Below are 13,191 nucleotides of genomic sequence, written 5' to 3'. Positions count from 1 at the left end.
ATGATCTCTTACTGTGAGTGGCGTGTTAAGATTCCCTACTATTATTGTATTCATATCAATGTGACTCTTTATCTTGATTAACAGTTGTCTTATGTAGTTGGCTGCTCCCTTACTGAGGGCATAAATATTTACAATTGTTAGATCTACTTGGTGGATAGACCCTTTAAGAATGATGTAGTGTCCGGGGTGCCTGGGTGGCTCAGTGGATTAAAGCCCCTGCCTTCGGCTCGGGTCATGAGCCCTGCATCAGGCTCTCTGCTTAGCAGGGAGCCTGCTTCCTCCTCTCTCTCTCTCTCTCTCTGCCTGCCTTTCTGCCTGCTTGTGATCTGTCAAATAAATAAAATCTTAAAAAAAAAAAGAATGATGTAGTGTCCTTCTTTTTCTCTGACTACAGTCTTTAGTTTAAAATCTAATTTATCTGATATGAGAATCACTATCCCCGCTTTCTTTTGAGGCCCATTGGTAAGAAAGATGCTTCTCCATCCCTTCACTTTCAGTCTTAATGTAGCCTTAGGTTCCAAATGGCTCTCTTGTAGACAACATATGGACAGGCCCTGTCGTTTTATCCAATCTGCAACCCTGTGCTGTTTTATGGGAGCATTTAGGCCATTCATGTTGAGAGTGATTATTGAAAGATACATTTTTATTGACATCACATTGCCTGTGGAGTTCTTGTTTCTATAGATTGTCTCTGTGAATTTCTGTTCTATGTCACTCTTGGGTTCTTTCTTCTTTTATAGAACCACCCTTAATATTTCTTGTAGTACTGGCTTGGTGGTCACATGCTCTTTTAAACCTTGCTGGTCTTGGAAGCTCTTTATCTCTCCATCCATTTTGAAATGTAACCTTGATGGATAAAGTATTCTTGGCTGCATGTTCTTCTCATTTAGTGCCCTGAATATGTCTTGCCAGCCCTTCTTGGCTTGACAGGTTTCTGTGGACAGGTCTGACGTTATTCTGATAGACCTTCCTCTGTATGTAAGGAATCTCTTCCCCCTAGCTGCCCTCAGAAGCTCTTGTCTAAAATTATGATTCATCAGTCTCATAATTAAGTGTCTTGAGAGGTCTTTCTAGATCCATTGATCTTGGGGGTGTTCTCTCTACCACTAGGGCACAAACGCTGGTTCCATTCCCCAGACTGGGAAAATTTTCAACCAGAATTTGTTCAACTATATCTTCTATACCTCCTAGTCTTCTCGGTTTCCCCACCCCCTCAGGGATCCCAATAATTTTGACATTGGAACATTTCATGGCATCATTTATTTCCCTAATTCTGTTTTCATGGCTTCTAAGTTGTTTCTTCCATGGCTTCTCCTGATCCTTTTTCTCTATCAGTTTATATTCTAGATCACTAATTCTATCTTCTGCCTCAGTTACCCTAGCTGTTAAAGTATTTAGATTAGATTGGATCTCACTGATAGCATTTTTAACTTCTTCCTGGGCAGCTTTCTCTTCTGCTCTTAGAGATTCTATGTTGTCACTAACGATTTTCTCCATCCTAGCCATTGCCTGCATAATTGTTACCCTGGAATTCCCTTTCCGACATACTGTTTATGTCCATATCCAATAGTTCCTTTTTAAAATTTTTTTATTTAATTAATTTATTTGATAGACAGAGATCACAAGTAGGCAGAGAGGCAGGCAGAGAGAGGGGGAAAGCAGACTCCTTGCTGAGCAGAGAGCCCGATGCAGGACTTGATCCCAGGATGCTAGGGTCTGGACCTGGGCTGAAGGCAGAGGCTTTAACCCACTGAGCCACCCAGGCACCCATATCCAATAGTTCTGATGGAGAGGGCACAGTCTCTGAATTTTCCCACTGTTGGGCATTCCTCCTACTCATTCTGGTGAGAGGTGGTTCAGGGGACGTATATCTGAATATATCAACCACGATCCAGGCAAGGTGCACCCTGGAATGCTTCTAAGCAATCAGAAGTCACCACCAAAAAGAAAGAAAAAAGAAAAAGAGAGAGAGAGAGAGAAGACAGAAGACCCAGCTGGAATGGGTCCCAAAGGTTAAGATTTATAAGGTAAACAAACAAAAAGACCAAAAAAGTAAATGGCAAGAACAAAAAATCAGAAAAAGAACCCAGCCAAAATGAACCCCAAGAATAGGATTTATATAATACCAGAATAAAAACAAATACACAGAAACACTAACAGAAGAAAAAGATGGGAGGGTGGTTATAAATCCTCAATGTGGGTGAGGAAGGTTATTTTGATTCTTCCTGGGTGTATCTTGGTATCTTTGTTAAAGGACTCAACTTTCCAGAGTAAAAGGGATATTAAAACTGGTTTATATGTATGGGTAGTATTGATTAAGGAAAGAGGATTACTTGAAGTTTATATCTATGTTTTAAAAATAGAAAAAAAACCACAGGTACATGTATGAAAAAAGTTCAAGTGAAAAGATTATTATGGAATACGTTGTATTAAACCTCTAGTTGTAATGGTTAGGAGGTTAAAAAATTAAAAAGCACAAGAATAGTGACAACGAATTAAAAATAAAAGTCGTATTTATGAAATATACAGGTTTTAGGGCAATACTGGGAGTTTAATATATTGTTTTCCCCTGTATTGGAGGTTTACAGTTTTATGGGGACCCTGTCTGTGGTGGTTGTCCTCTTGTTCTTTTGGCTGGCTTTACAAGGAAGGGCCTGCCCTGTTTTTGAGTCAGTCTTGCTTTGGGTTGAGTCCTTCTGCCCCCTATCGAGGGGCTGCACGCTATGGAAACCAGTTTCTCAGGCTTTTGTTCTCTGAAGGTTTTTGGGTTTTGGTGGCTTTCTGAGGGTTTTTGGAGGTTTAGTGGAAAGCAAGCTGCACCCAGACCTCCGTCTCAAAGAGAAGCTTCAGTCTGCTCCCCTCTGGTTGGTCCGGAACACAGACTCCCCTTTTGCAAACTCCACTGAGCCATGCGACTCCCACAGGCACTACATGTCCCCAGCCACCCTCTTAGGGGTCACCTGAAGCACCCACTTGTCTCTGCATCCCTGTGCCACTAAAACCGCAAGTGTATTGGTCCAGGGAGTCTGCTTCCGGTGGCTGCCTTTGCCAGGACTGCTGTCTGGGATCACAACAGCAAATGTTGCCACTGCAGGATCACAACCAGAGATCACGCTGAGTTCCTTCAGGCCCTGGCTGGGAGAGTCCAGACTCTGCCTGTTCCTATAGACTGCTGGCTAGTGCCCGAATGGAGCTTTCTCAGGCACAGAAGGGGAGTGGTTCAGACCCCTGTCGTGCAGTGCATGCAGAGCACAAAAGTTCTAGGAAACGCACGCAGGCTGGTGCCATCACCAGACTCCCTCATGAAGGGGCAGGAGTGTACCCAGCCAAAGGGTGGTACAAGCCACACAACCCCAGGGGCTACTGCACTCTCTCTGGCAGGGGTTGTCTCGGGCAGTGGCCATCCTGGGTCCATGGGCTTAGGCCCATGCCTGGACTGCCCAATTCCACCATTTGCCCCTTAAGATCTTTTGCTCTTTTTGAGTGCTTTTAACAAGATTCCAAGTTAATGCTGATCCCCAATCACAAGGCACTTTCGTACTGAGGTATTACTTTCCAGTGCCCCCTTCTGTTTATCTTCAGATATCAGTCCAAGGGTTGCCACTTCACTTTACCTCTCCACTGGTGTCTTCTGCTCCTGTAGAGATGCAGAAGTGTCTAATCCTACATTTCAGGCTGATTTCATGGGTGATCAGAGTGTTCTGGTAGATAATTAGCTCACTTTAAGAGACTCGTTAAAACAGGGTTTCCTACTTCTCTGCCATCCTGCCCCTCCTCTGTTACATTCTAACAGATTTTTAAATGTGCTTGACATTAAAAAATAAAATAGTTCTTTTTATTTATTTATTTATTTATTTGATAGAGATCACAAGTAGGTAGAGAGGCAGGCAGAGAGAGAGGAGGAAGCAGGGTCCCTGCTGAGCAGAGAGCCCAATGCGGGGCTCCATCCCAGGACCCTGGGATCATGACCTGAGCCGAAGGCAGAGGCTTTAACCCACTGAGCCACCCAGGCGCTCTCTTGTGGTTCTTTTTTTTTTTTTTTTTAAGATTTTATTTATTTATTTGACAGAGATCACAAGTAGGCAGAGATGCAGGCAGAGAGAGAGGAAGGGAAGCAGGCCCCCCGCCGAGCAGGGAGCCCGATGCAGGACTCGATCCCAGGACCCTGAGATCATGACATGAGCCGAAGGCAGTTGCTTAACCCACTGAGCCACCCAGGTGCCCTCTTTTTTAAATGTATTTTGAAATAATTCATAGGAAATTGCAAAGATAACATAGGAAGATCATATATACCTTTCACTGAGCTTTTCCCCTTGATACAGGAGGTTATCATAACCAGGACACTGACACTGATAACATGTAAATAGTTCTATGCCATTTTATAATATGTGAAGATTTCTGTAACCATCACCACAATAAAAATAGAGGACTATTCTGTTATCACAAAGTTCTCACTCATGCTACCCATCTATAGTCATACCACTTCTCGCCCACTCCACTATCCCTAACCTCTGGCAAACACTAATATGTTTTCCATTTTTATAATTTTGTCATCTCAAAAATGTTATACAAATGGAATCATACAATATGTAACATTTTGAGATTGCTTTTTTTCGCTCACCATAATGCCTTTGAGATCCAGCTAATTTTTGTGGATCAGTGGTTCATTCATTTTTGCTGCTAATACATGATATGGACTTACCGCAGTTTAACCTTTCCCCTATTGAGCAACACTTTGATTGTTTCCAGTTTGGGGCCATTACAAATAAAGCTGCTGTGATTATCCGTGTACAGTTTTTATAAAGACATACATTTTCATTTCTCTGGAATAAGTATCTAGAGCTGTAACTGTTAAGTCACACCATTTGCTTAGTTTTTTTAAAGAAACTGCTTGTTTTCCAGAATTGATACACAATTATATATTCCTATCAGCAACGTATGAAAGATCTAGTTTCTCTGCATCCTCACCAACATTTGACATTGTCTATTTTTCAAATTTTAGCTATTCTAATAGGTCTGTAGTGATCACTCATGGGGTCTTAAGTTGCATCTCTCTAATGCCTATTAATGTTAAACATCTTTTCATGTGCTTATTTGCCATCCATATATTCTGTACAGTGAAATGTCTCTTTGTCTTTCGCCTATTCTCTAACTGGATTGCTGAGTAGTATGAGTTCTTTATATATTCTCAATGAGTCCTTTATCAGGTATGTGGTTTGCAAATGTTTTCTCCCAGTTTTTGGCTTGTCTTCATATTCTTAACAGGGTCTTTTATAAATTAAGAGTTTTTATTTTGATGTGGTCCAATTTTTTTGGATTTCTTTTATGGATCATGCTTTTGGTATCATGTTAAAAATTCCTCACCAAGGGGCGCCTGGGTGGCTCAGTGGGTCAAGCCGCTGCCTTCGGCTCAGGTCATGATCTCGGGGTCCTGGGATCGAGTCCCGCATCGGGCTCTCTGCTCAGCGGGGAGCCTGCTTCCCTCTATCTCCCTCTCTGCCTGCCTCTCCATCTGCTTGTGATATCTCTCTGTCAAATAAATAAATAAAATCTTAAAAAAAAAATTCCTCACCAAGCCCTAGATCCTAAAGATGTTCTATATTTTCTTCTAAAAAGTTTTATAGTTTTATATTTTACATTTAAGACTATGACCCATTTTGAGGTGACTTTTGTATGTGAGGTTTAGGTTGAGGTAACTTTTTTTGGTCTCTATATATCTAATTTTCCAGCACCATTTGTTGAAAAGACTGTCCTTCCTCCATGCAGTTCATATTATTCCTTTGTCAAAAACTAGTTGGCCATACATGTGTGGGTTCTCTCTTCTGTTTGATTGATCAGTGTATCTATCCCATCACCAATATCACATTGTCTTCAAATTGAAAAGAGGGATTCCTCCCATATGTTATTCTTCTCCAAAATTATTTTAACTGTATGAGTTTCTTGCCTTTTAGAAAATTTACATTTACACAAATATATTTATGTTTTATATGTAAATAAATATTTCACAGTCCATACATATATCAAGTCAACATGTTGTATGCTTTCATATATACACAGTTTATTCATGAATCATACCTCAATAAAGCTGGGGGGTAAAGAGAAAATAGACCAAAACCTTGATAGAAAAGGGGGTAAAGACATGAAAAAATAACTATTAAAAGATTTTTTTAAATGACCTTAAACATATTAAAACCTGTTCAAATTCACTCAAAGTAGAAAAATACAAGTTAAATAGCACTGAGATGCCCCTTCTCACCTATTAAATGGCTGAAAATTAAAATTTATGGCATGGTAACATACCCTGTAGCTTACAATGTGGTAAAATGGGCATTCTAATACATTGCTGGTGGGAATGCAACTGGAAAAACCCTTTTGAAGGGGAATTTGGCAATATTAAACAAAGCTACATTTACAGTTAGTTACAGAGGCACTGCTTCCCTATTTTGTGAAGGAACGTGCCTCCACAAAAATACCTATGTGCAAGATTATTTGTTGATGTGTTGTATGTAATTTCAAAACAATATATACAATTCAAAAGCCCATACAGAGAAGAGTGATTGAATAAATTATATCCATAAAATAGAGTATTATGCAGCCGTGAAAAAGAAAGAATGAAGAATGAACTGCTATGGGATTATTTACAGGATGTATCTTTAAGCTTAAAGAGGAAAATGCAAAATGTTATGCTACATTTATTTATAAGAAAGAAGAGGATAGGGATGCCTGAATGGCTCAGTTCGTTAAGCATCTGCCTTCATCTCAGATCATGATCCCAGGGACATGGGACTGAGCCCCACATCAAGCTCTCTGCTGAGCTTCTCCTCTCTGCTTCTCCTTTCCCTCTACCCTTCCCCATCACTCATGCTCACTCTCTCATGCACATACTCTCTCTCTCAAATAAAATCCTAAAAAAAGAGAGGAGGATACAAGAAAATATACATGCATTTTCTAATTTGTGCAGAAAGAGAGGAAAAATAAACTAAGTACTATTAAGATAGGTGGTTGGGAGCTGGGTAGAAAGAAGTAGGACATGGAACAGATTAAAGGCTCAAAGAGGTATACTCTGCATACTTTTTTCAGTACACTACTGAGTTTTAGAATCATGGTAACATTTCACATATGCCAAAAACATCATCATCATCCAAAATGTGGGGAAAAGCCCAAAATGAAATACAAACAGTAATACATGAATTTAGCTGTATTCAAAATGAATAATATCACCATGCCGAATAAGTTTAGATAAAGAAGTATAACCTAGATAATTCTAGAAAACATTATTTTGACCTCATACTGTAAGGCTAAAGATAAAAAAAGAATTGAATAAAAATATTATTTTTCAGTTTACATATGTGCTTTTCACAGAGACATGGGTTACTCTAATACTTTACATGTATTCTAGGAATTAGCCAATAAACATATTGTGACAAAGAAAGGAAAAGGAACTGGAGGTTTGAAAAGGGCTGAATGATTCAGAGTAGGGATGGTACAAAATATGACCTACCCAGAGATCTACAAACCCCTGCTCTAGAAACCTGTGGTTTCAATGACTCAAAAGAACAATGAATGACAGGAGAGGAAGACTTCCATGGGGACTGGGACTAAACAAATAAGGTTATAGCTTTTTCTTTTCTTGGTGTGTGATCCTGAGTCATAATACTGGCAGGACCTTTGAAAGTTTCCTCTCTGTACCAAGTTTTCCTTGATACACTCCTCTATGAAGACAACTGGAGCTCAATTAAGCAGCACTAAAATTTTGTGCTTTCATGAAGGTTGCAAAGTTAGGGCACTCCTGAGAAGAGAGAACACAACAGGAGTAGGAAGAGGCACAGTCAAACTACAGATGTCCTCTTTTAACTCTCAGGATAAGAGCAGCTATCCTTGCCACAGGCAGCAAAGCTTTGAGCTTTAACCATACTATGTCACTGACAAAGATATGGATCTCAGGCAAGGCAACTGAGACAGAGGTAGAAGAGTATTAGTTGTTTCAACTGGGCCATGAAAATTACAACTGTAGTTACTTTGCCTCCCTTTTGCTCTTCCTTCTATGAAATCAAGTGGTCATGGATAAGGTTTAGAGTGATTTTTCTTCCAAGAATTCTTGAATGGGCACTTGAGAATGAGCCCTTCCTACATTAAGCTGCATGACATATTTATAGCTGATAATAACTATTCTTCAAGGGGTACACTATAAATGGAAATCTCTTTATTATAAAACAGTCATCCCTAGAAACTTGATGATATTCAAACTTCTGAAAGAAAAAGCAGAAAAATTGTCCTATATTCTACTCATATAAGGAAAATAGCCTCTTATTAATATGAAGCAAAAGAAAGGATTATTTATCAAGAACTACCATGTTTATACACATCAAAATGGGATACTAGGATTAGACATACCTTTTACTCAGGATGAATGGATGTTCAGAGGGTGAACTGCATTCTCTGTGACTATCAGCACTTGCTCAGGGGTATAAAGGGAGTCCGGAATTTATATGACACTGCCTTTGGCATTAAGACCATCTATACTTCAAAGAATTTTGGGCATATGGTTTTCAGCTTATCTTTAAAATCAGGTTATTCTTGTACAGTGAGTGGAGATAAACAAGAGGGACTCTTAACCACTTCACAATTTCAGAGCAAAATAGAACCCTCTTCCTTTTCAATGTCGTGTATGTGGTCACTACCCAAGCATGCAGAAATATTTACTGTAGTTGACAGGATGCAGTTCCAAGTGTGGAATAATAATGCTACCAAGACAATACAGATGGTAACGGATGTTCATGTTAACAGGTACAAGAAGAAACTAAATGTACTGTAACCCAGTATTATTTACTAGGTTAAAGATATAGACAGAAAGAAACCTAGTGAAAAATCTCCCTGAACTTGCAAGAAACACTTCAAAATTTTAACTGCTAGAGAGACTGGCATCTTTTGAGAAGAGTGAGGCGTAAATGTCATTCATATGATCATTGGCCAAAGTCTTGGGAAGTACCAGAGCCATGCGTTTCTTTTCATTTTTTTTTTTAAGATTTTATTTATTTATTTGATAGGGAGAGATCACAAGTAGGCAGAGAGCCAGGCAGAGGGAGGGGGGAAGAAGCTTCCCTGCTGAGCAGAAAGCCCGATGCGGGGCTTGAACCCAGGACCCTGGGATCATGACCTGAGCCAAAGGCAGCGGCTTAACCCACTGAGCCACCCAGGCACCCCAAGCCATGCATTTCTTAGTGGGACCTGCATTGCTAAGAATTCAACCAGTGTTGAATCTTTCGGTCATAAAAATATAACACATTTTACAGCTTTTATGGCTCACAAGCTTGGCCAAAACTTGGGAATGAAGCATGACCATGTGGGCCTGCAAGTGTCATGGCCAGAACCTCTGACCTCTGAATGAATTTCTTACTGTAGATAAGGGCTTCAGCAACTGCACCACTGACTACTTCCAATGACTATTGCATAAGCACAGAGGGTATAGCCTGTTTAAAAAAACCTGAGCTCCAAAGCTCCTTTGGAAAGCCATATTGGGGGAAAAGAAAAGACAGTTAATAAGGGAAAAGAATGTGATTGTGGCAGGGTCCTTGGTTATTAAAAGGATCACTACTGTCTGTCTTCATGCCAGTGAAGGAAGGTTCAGATAACACATTTGGGATCCTTCTAAAAACCCAGCATATTTCTACACACTGCTGCCTCAGAGTAGATGAGTGTGACCTCCCAGAACACTGAAATGGCATTTCCAGGTAATGCCCGACAGATACAAGGAAGGTGGCGTTCCTTACAAAGAACAGGTTACTATTACCAGGGCTGGTGCTGAAGCCTGGAGAATTGGTGTGTTAAAATCTTTGGAAAGGACAAAAAGGTAGCCTGGGAAGTTGCAAAATGTGAAAGGCTGTTGACTGAATTAAAAAACATCAAACCTTACCCAGTTCCCCATGTAGGACATGTGGTATTGGAGTGCAGAATTTTTTGAAGTCATGGACAGAGCTGTTGAGAGGGATGGTACCCAACATCATTTACAGATCTATATTAATCAAACCTGCTTAGATACCTCTATACTCTATCTACTATGAATACAACCTGGACAAGTGTTATGGAGGGGTATTTGCAATAATTTTATGAATATCTCTGTGTCTACATCCATACCCCTCCTACATGTGAATCTAGGGACTTGGGGGGCAGTTTGAATAGTGGCCCAGCTCCATGTGTCTGCTCTGACTCTCAGTATGACAAAAAGCTTATAATCCTAATCTGGATCTTGCCTAGCCTTTTACTGTCTCTCATTCCTACTATGTTTTTGTTTACTTACATCCATAGAAGATCTAAAACCAATGTCTGTGCAAAAAATTCATCAGAGAAGCAAGATGAACAAACCTGAAAAACATTTCATCATTACCTTCTTTCTGATAATAAAGCCAAATATGGAGTGATACAAAAAAGACCTTTCTAAAAAATATTTTATTTATTTGTGAGAGAGAGACAGAGACAGAGACAGAGAGACAGAGAGCAAGCACGAGCAGAGGAAGAGGAAGAAAGAGACTCCATACTGAGTGTAGAGCTGTGGGGCTCAATCCCATGATGCAGAAATCATGACCTGAGCAGAAATTAAGAGTCAGATGCCCAACCGACTAAGCTTCCCAGGTACCCCACTTAATAAAACTTTTTAAGAATCACACTCCGTAGTTCTGGTGTCCCTCAAGGTCTACGGAAATAGGAATTTTTTTTTTCCATCTGCCATCCCAAATGTTAATACTTACTCATTTTTTAAATTAAAAGAATTTAAAGAAGCTCCCTATGTGAAGCAATCTTTCTTGTTCTGTGCGACCCAGAAATCAGGTTTCCAGAACTATGGGGCAATGACAGGCCTCAAGATGTGATCTTGAAGTAAAAAGGCCAGGTCACCCTCCACATTAAGGCCTCAAACCTAAAGATCTGTTACTGATCTCCCTAACAGTTCTACAGAGAGTTCCTTCGGAGTTATTTCTGGAACTTAAATTTCATAGTATCCTATCTAATTCAGCATTGTAATCTACTCTCAATTATCTCTAACCTTGAGGATTTTTCCTTGGACAGACCAAAGGAGTAAATTAGGTGCGAAGCATCTCGTTATTAGTTCCAGGTGTTTTAGTTGATTGTCATTCCAGCCACTTTGTCCATTTGGCTTTTCTTCTTTGTTTCGGCATCTTAGTATCTGATGCCCTTAGTATCTGGTTTTGTTCATAACTTAACTAAAGAGATCAAACACCACTTGTTGTGTGATTAAAGAAGAAGGATGGTCCCTGGCTGGCTCAGTCAGTTAAGTGTTTGAATCTTGGTTTCAGCTCAGATCATGATATCAGGGTCCTGGGATTGAGTCCTGTGTCATGCTCTATGCTCAGCATAGAGTCTTCTTGTCCCTCTCCCTCTGCTCCACCCACTGCTTGCACGCTCTCTCTCAAATAAATAAATAAAATCTTTTAGAAGAAGAGGAGGAGGAGAAAGATGATGAAGGAGAGGGGAGGGGGAAGACGAAACAGGTAGACATTCTTGCTAGTGAATGAGGCTCTGCTGTCTGGGAATCTTTTCTTTCCCAAAAGGTTCTTTCTAGCCATTCATTCACTTATTCATTCATTTATTCTATAAACATACATCGAGCACCTACCATTAGGTTAAACCATGCAAAATTGATGATATTAGGTCATTTGCACCTACAAAAATGCTAAGTTCATATGGTTCAACCAAATTCTATGTCCAGGGACTATGAAACCTACCTTTGGACTTCTGCTTATAAATGGGAGTTGAGAGTTTTTGATACCTAAAGTTTCTTTTAATCCTGATTTCTCTTAGATCGTATTATCTCTTGTAACTTCATGAGATTTGCCTTAATTTCCTAGAGCAGATGGTTCCTACTGTCAAGACTTAGAACAGCACTGAACAAATAAGAGAGGAGGCTGTGCCTGAGGATCCCACTGTCAGTTTTTTGGTAGTTATTGTCCTCACTTCTTCTGAGTTTCAAAAACTCTTCAAAAAACAGAAACCCAGGACTTTCTTTGTCCAACTTCAGAGAGAATAACAATACTAGCAAAATCTCAGCAAGCTGCTACATGCCACCCTACTTCCCACATGACCACAGAGTAGAGAGCCTGGAAATGGCACATGTAAGTAATAACTTGGAAATTATCCAGAAGAGATTTAAACAAATATAGTATTCACTGAGGTGATAGGAGTCTATCTCTTAGAAGGAAAGTGACTTTACCTCCCTGAACAAAGACTTTAGTGAATCTGAGAATAACAGAGAGATCCTGCCCAATTCAACAAGAAAAGCTACTAACCACAGCACTACAACCTCTTTCACTTCCATAGTTTAAGGCATGGTTGGAAAGACCTGAGATGTTGTTCCCCAACACTCTTCTCAATCCATTAATGTGGAATAATTCTGGTTCCTGGATGTTCCAGTATTACAGTTTCAAAGAATGGTGGAGGGCTGGTATCAAAACCAAGGGCAGACTCCATTGTATCTAGGCCCCTGCTATAGAATCTCTTCTGTGAGCATAATAATGGTGTTTGGGTGTCTGCATCACGCCGAGCCTGTTGCTTTAGTTGGTAGAACTTGTATTGTGTCCAGCTATATACTCCACAGTTGAGAAGACCCTGGGATGATGCTGTTAGAGCCTGAGGAGATGAAGTGATGGAACCCATCCTTCAGGTTTTCAGAGATCCAGGGAATCGTCCCCATTCCCCTCATTTATAAAGAACTGTTATATTTGTTTTATCTCAAACAGCAAAATCTGGTGTCAGTTTTTCATATTTTTCTAGCTCTTTTTTTTACTATGCTCAATTAGCCAAAATATAGTACATAATTAGTTTTTGATATAGTGTTCAACAATTAATTAGTTGCATATAACACCCCGTTCTCAACATAACACATGCCATCCTTAATACCCATCACCCGGTTACCCAATTCCCCCACCCCCTTTGTTCTGTAACCCTCAGTTTGTTTCATGGTCCCGACTCTCATGGTTTGTCAACCTCTCTGATTTCATCCCATTCTAGTTCTTCCTGAACTCACTCTTTGCACCGTACCTTGTTATGGATGACTGAGGGTTGGTCATACTTCTTGGCACATACATAATGAAAAATGAATGGATTTCAATCCCCTTTCTCATTACCCCCATTTCCCAGGTCAGGCTTGAGGAAAATGCCCTATCAGTATAGTCAAATAAC

At 40.0% G+C, this 13,191-nt stretch overlaps 1 protein-coding gene across 7 annotated transcripts in view; it reads right to left on the bottom strand.

Moving 5' to 3' along the window:
• Nucleotides 1–2,676: 2,676 nt before the first annotated feature.
• TMEM116 (transmembrane protein 116) overlaps nt 2,677–13,191 on the bottom strand; it is a 75,597-nt gene continuing 65,082 nt past the window's right edge. For all 7 annotated transcript variants that reach the window (XM_059140239.1, XM_059140242.1, XM_059140243.1 and 4 more), the window contains one exon: nt 2,677–12,639. In XM_059140239.1, the coding sequence (XP_058996222.1) occupies nt 12,388–12,639 (252 nt within the window). In that variant the 3' untranslated portion in view covers nt 2,677–12,387. The remainder of the gene's footprint in view (nt 12,640–13,191) is intronic.

The sequence above is a fragment of the Mustela lutreola genome, chromosome 11 (assembly GCF_030435805.1).
Source record: "Mustela lutreola isolate mMusLut2 chromosome 11, mMusLut2.pri, whole genome shotgun sequence".
NCBI classification, from domain to species: domain Eukaryota; kingdom Metazoa; phylum Chordata; class Mammalia; order Carnivora; family Mustelidae; genus Mustela; species Mustela lutreola.
The sequence above is the reverse complement of the archived record's forward strand: the minus strand, read 5'-3'. Positions and strand labels throughout refer to the sequence as shown.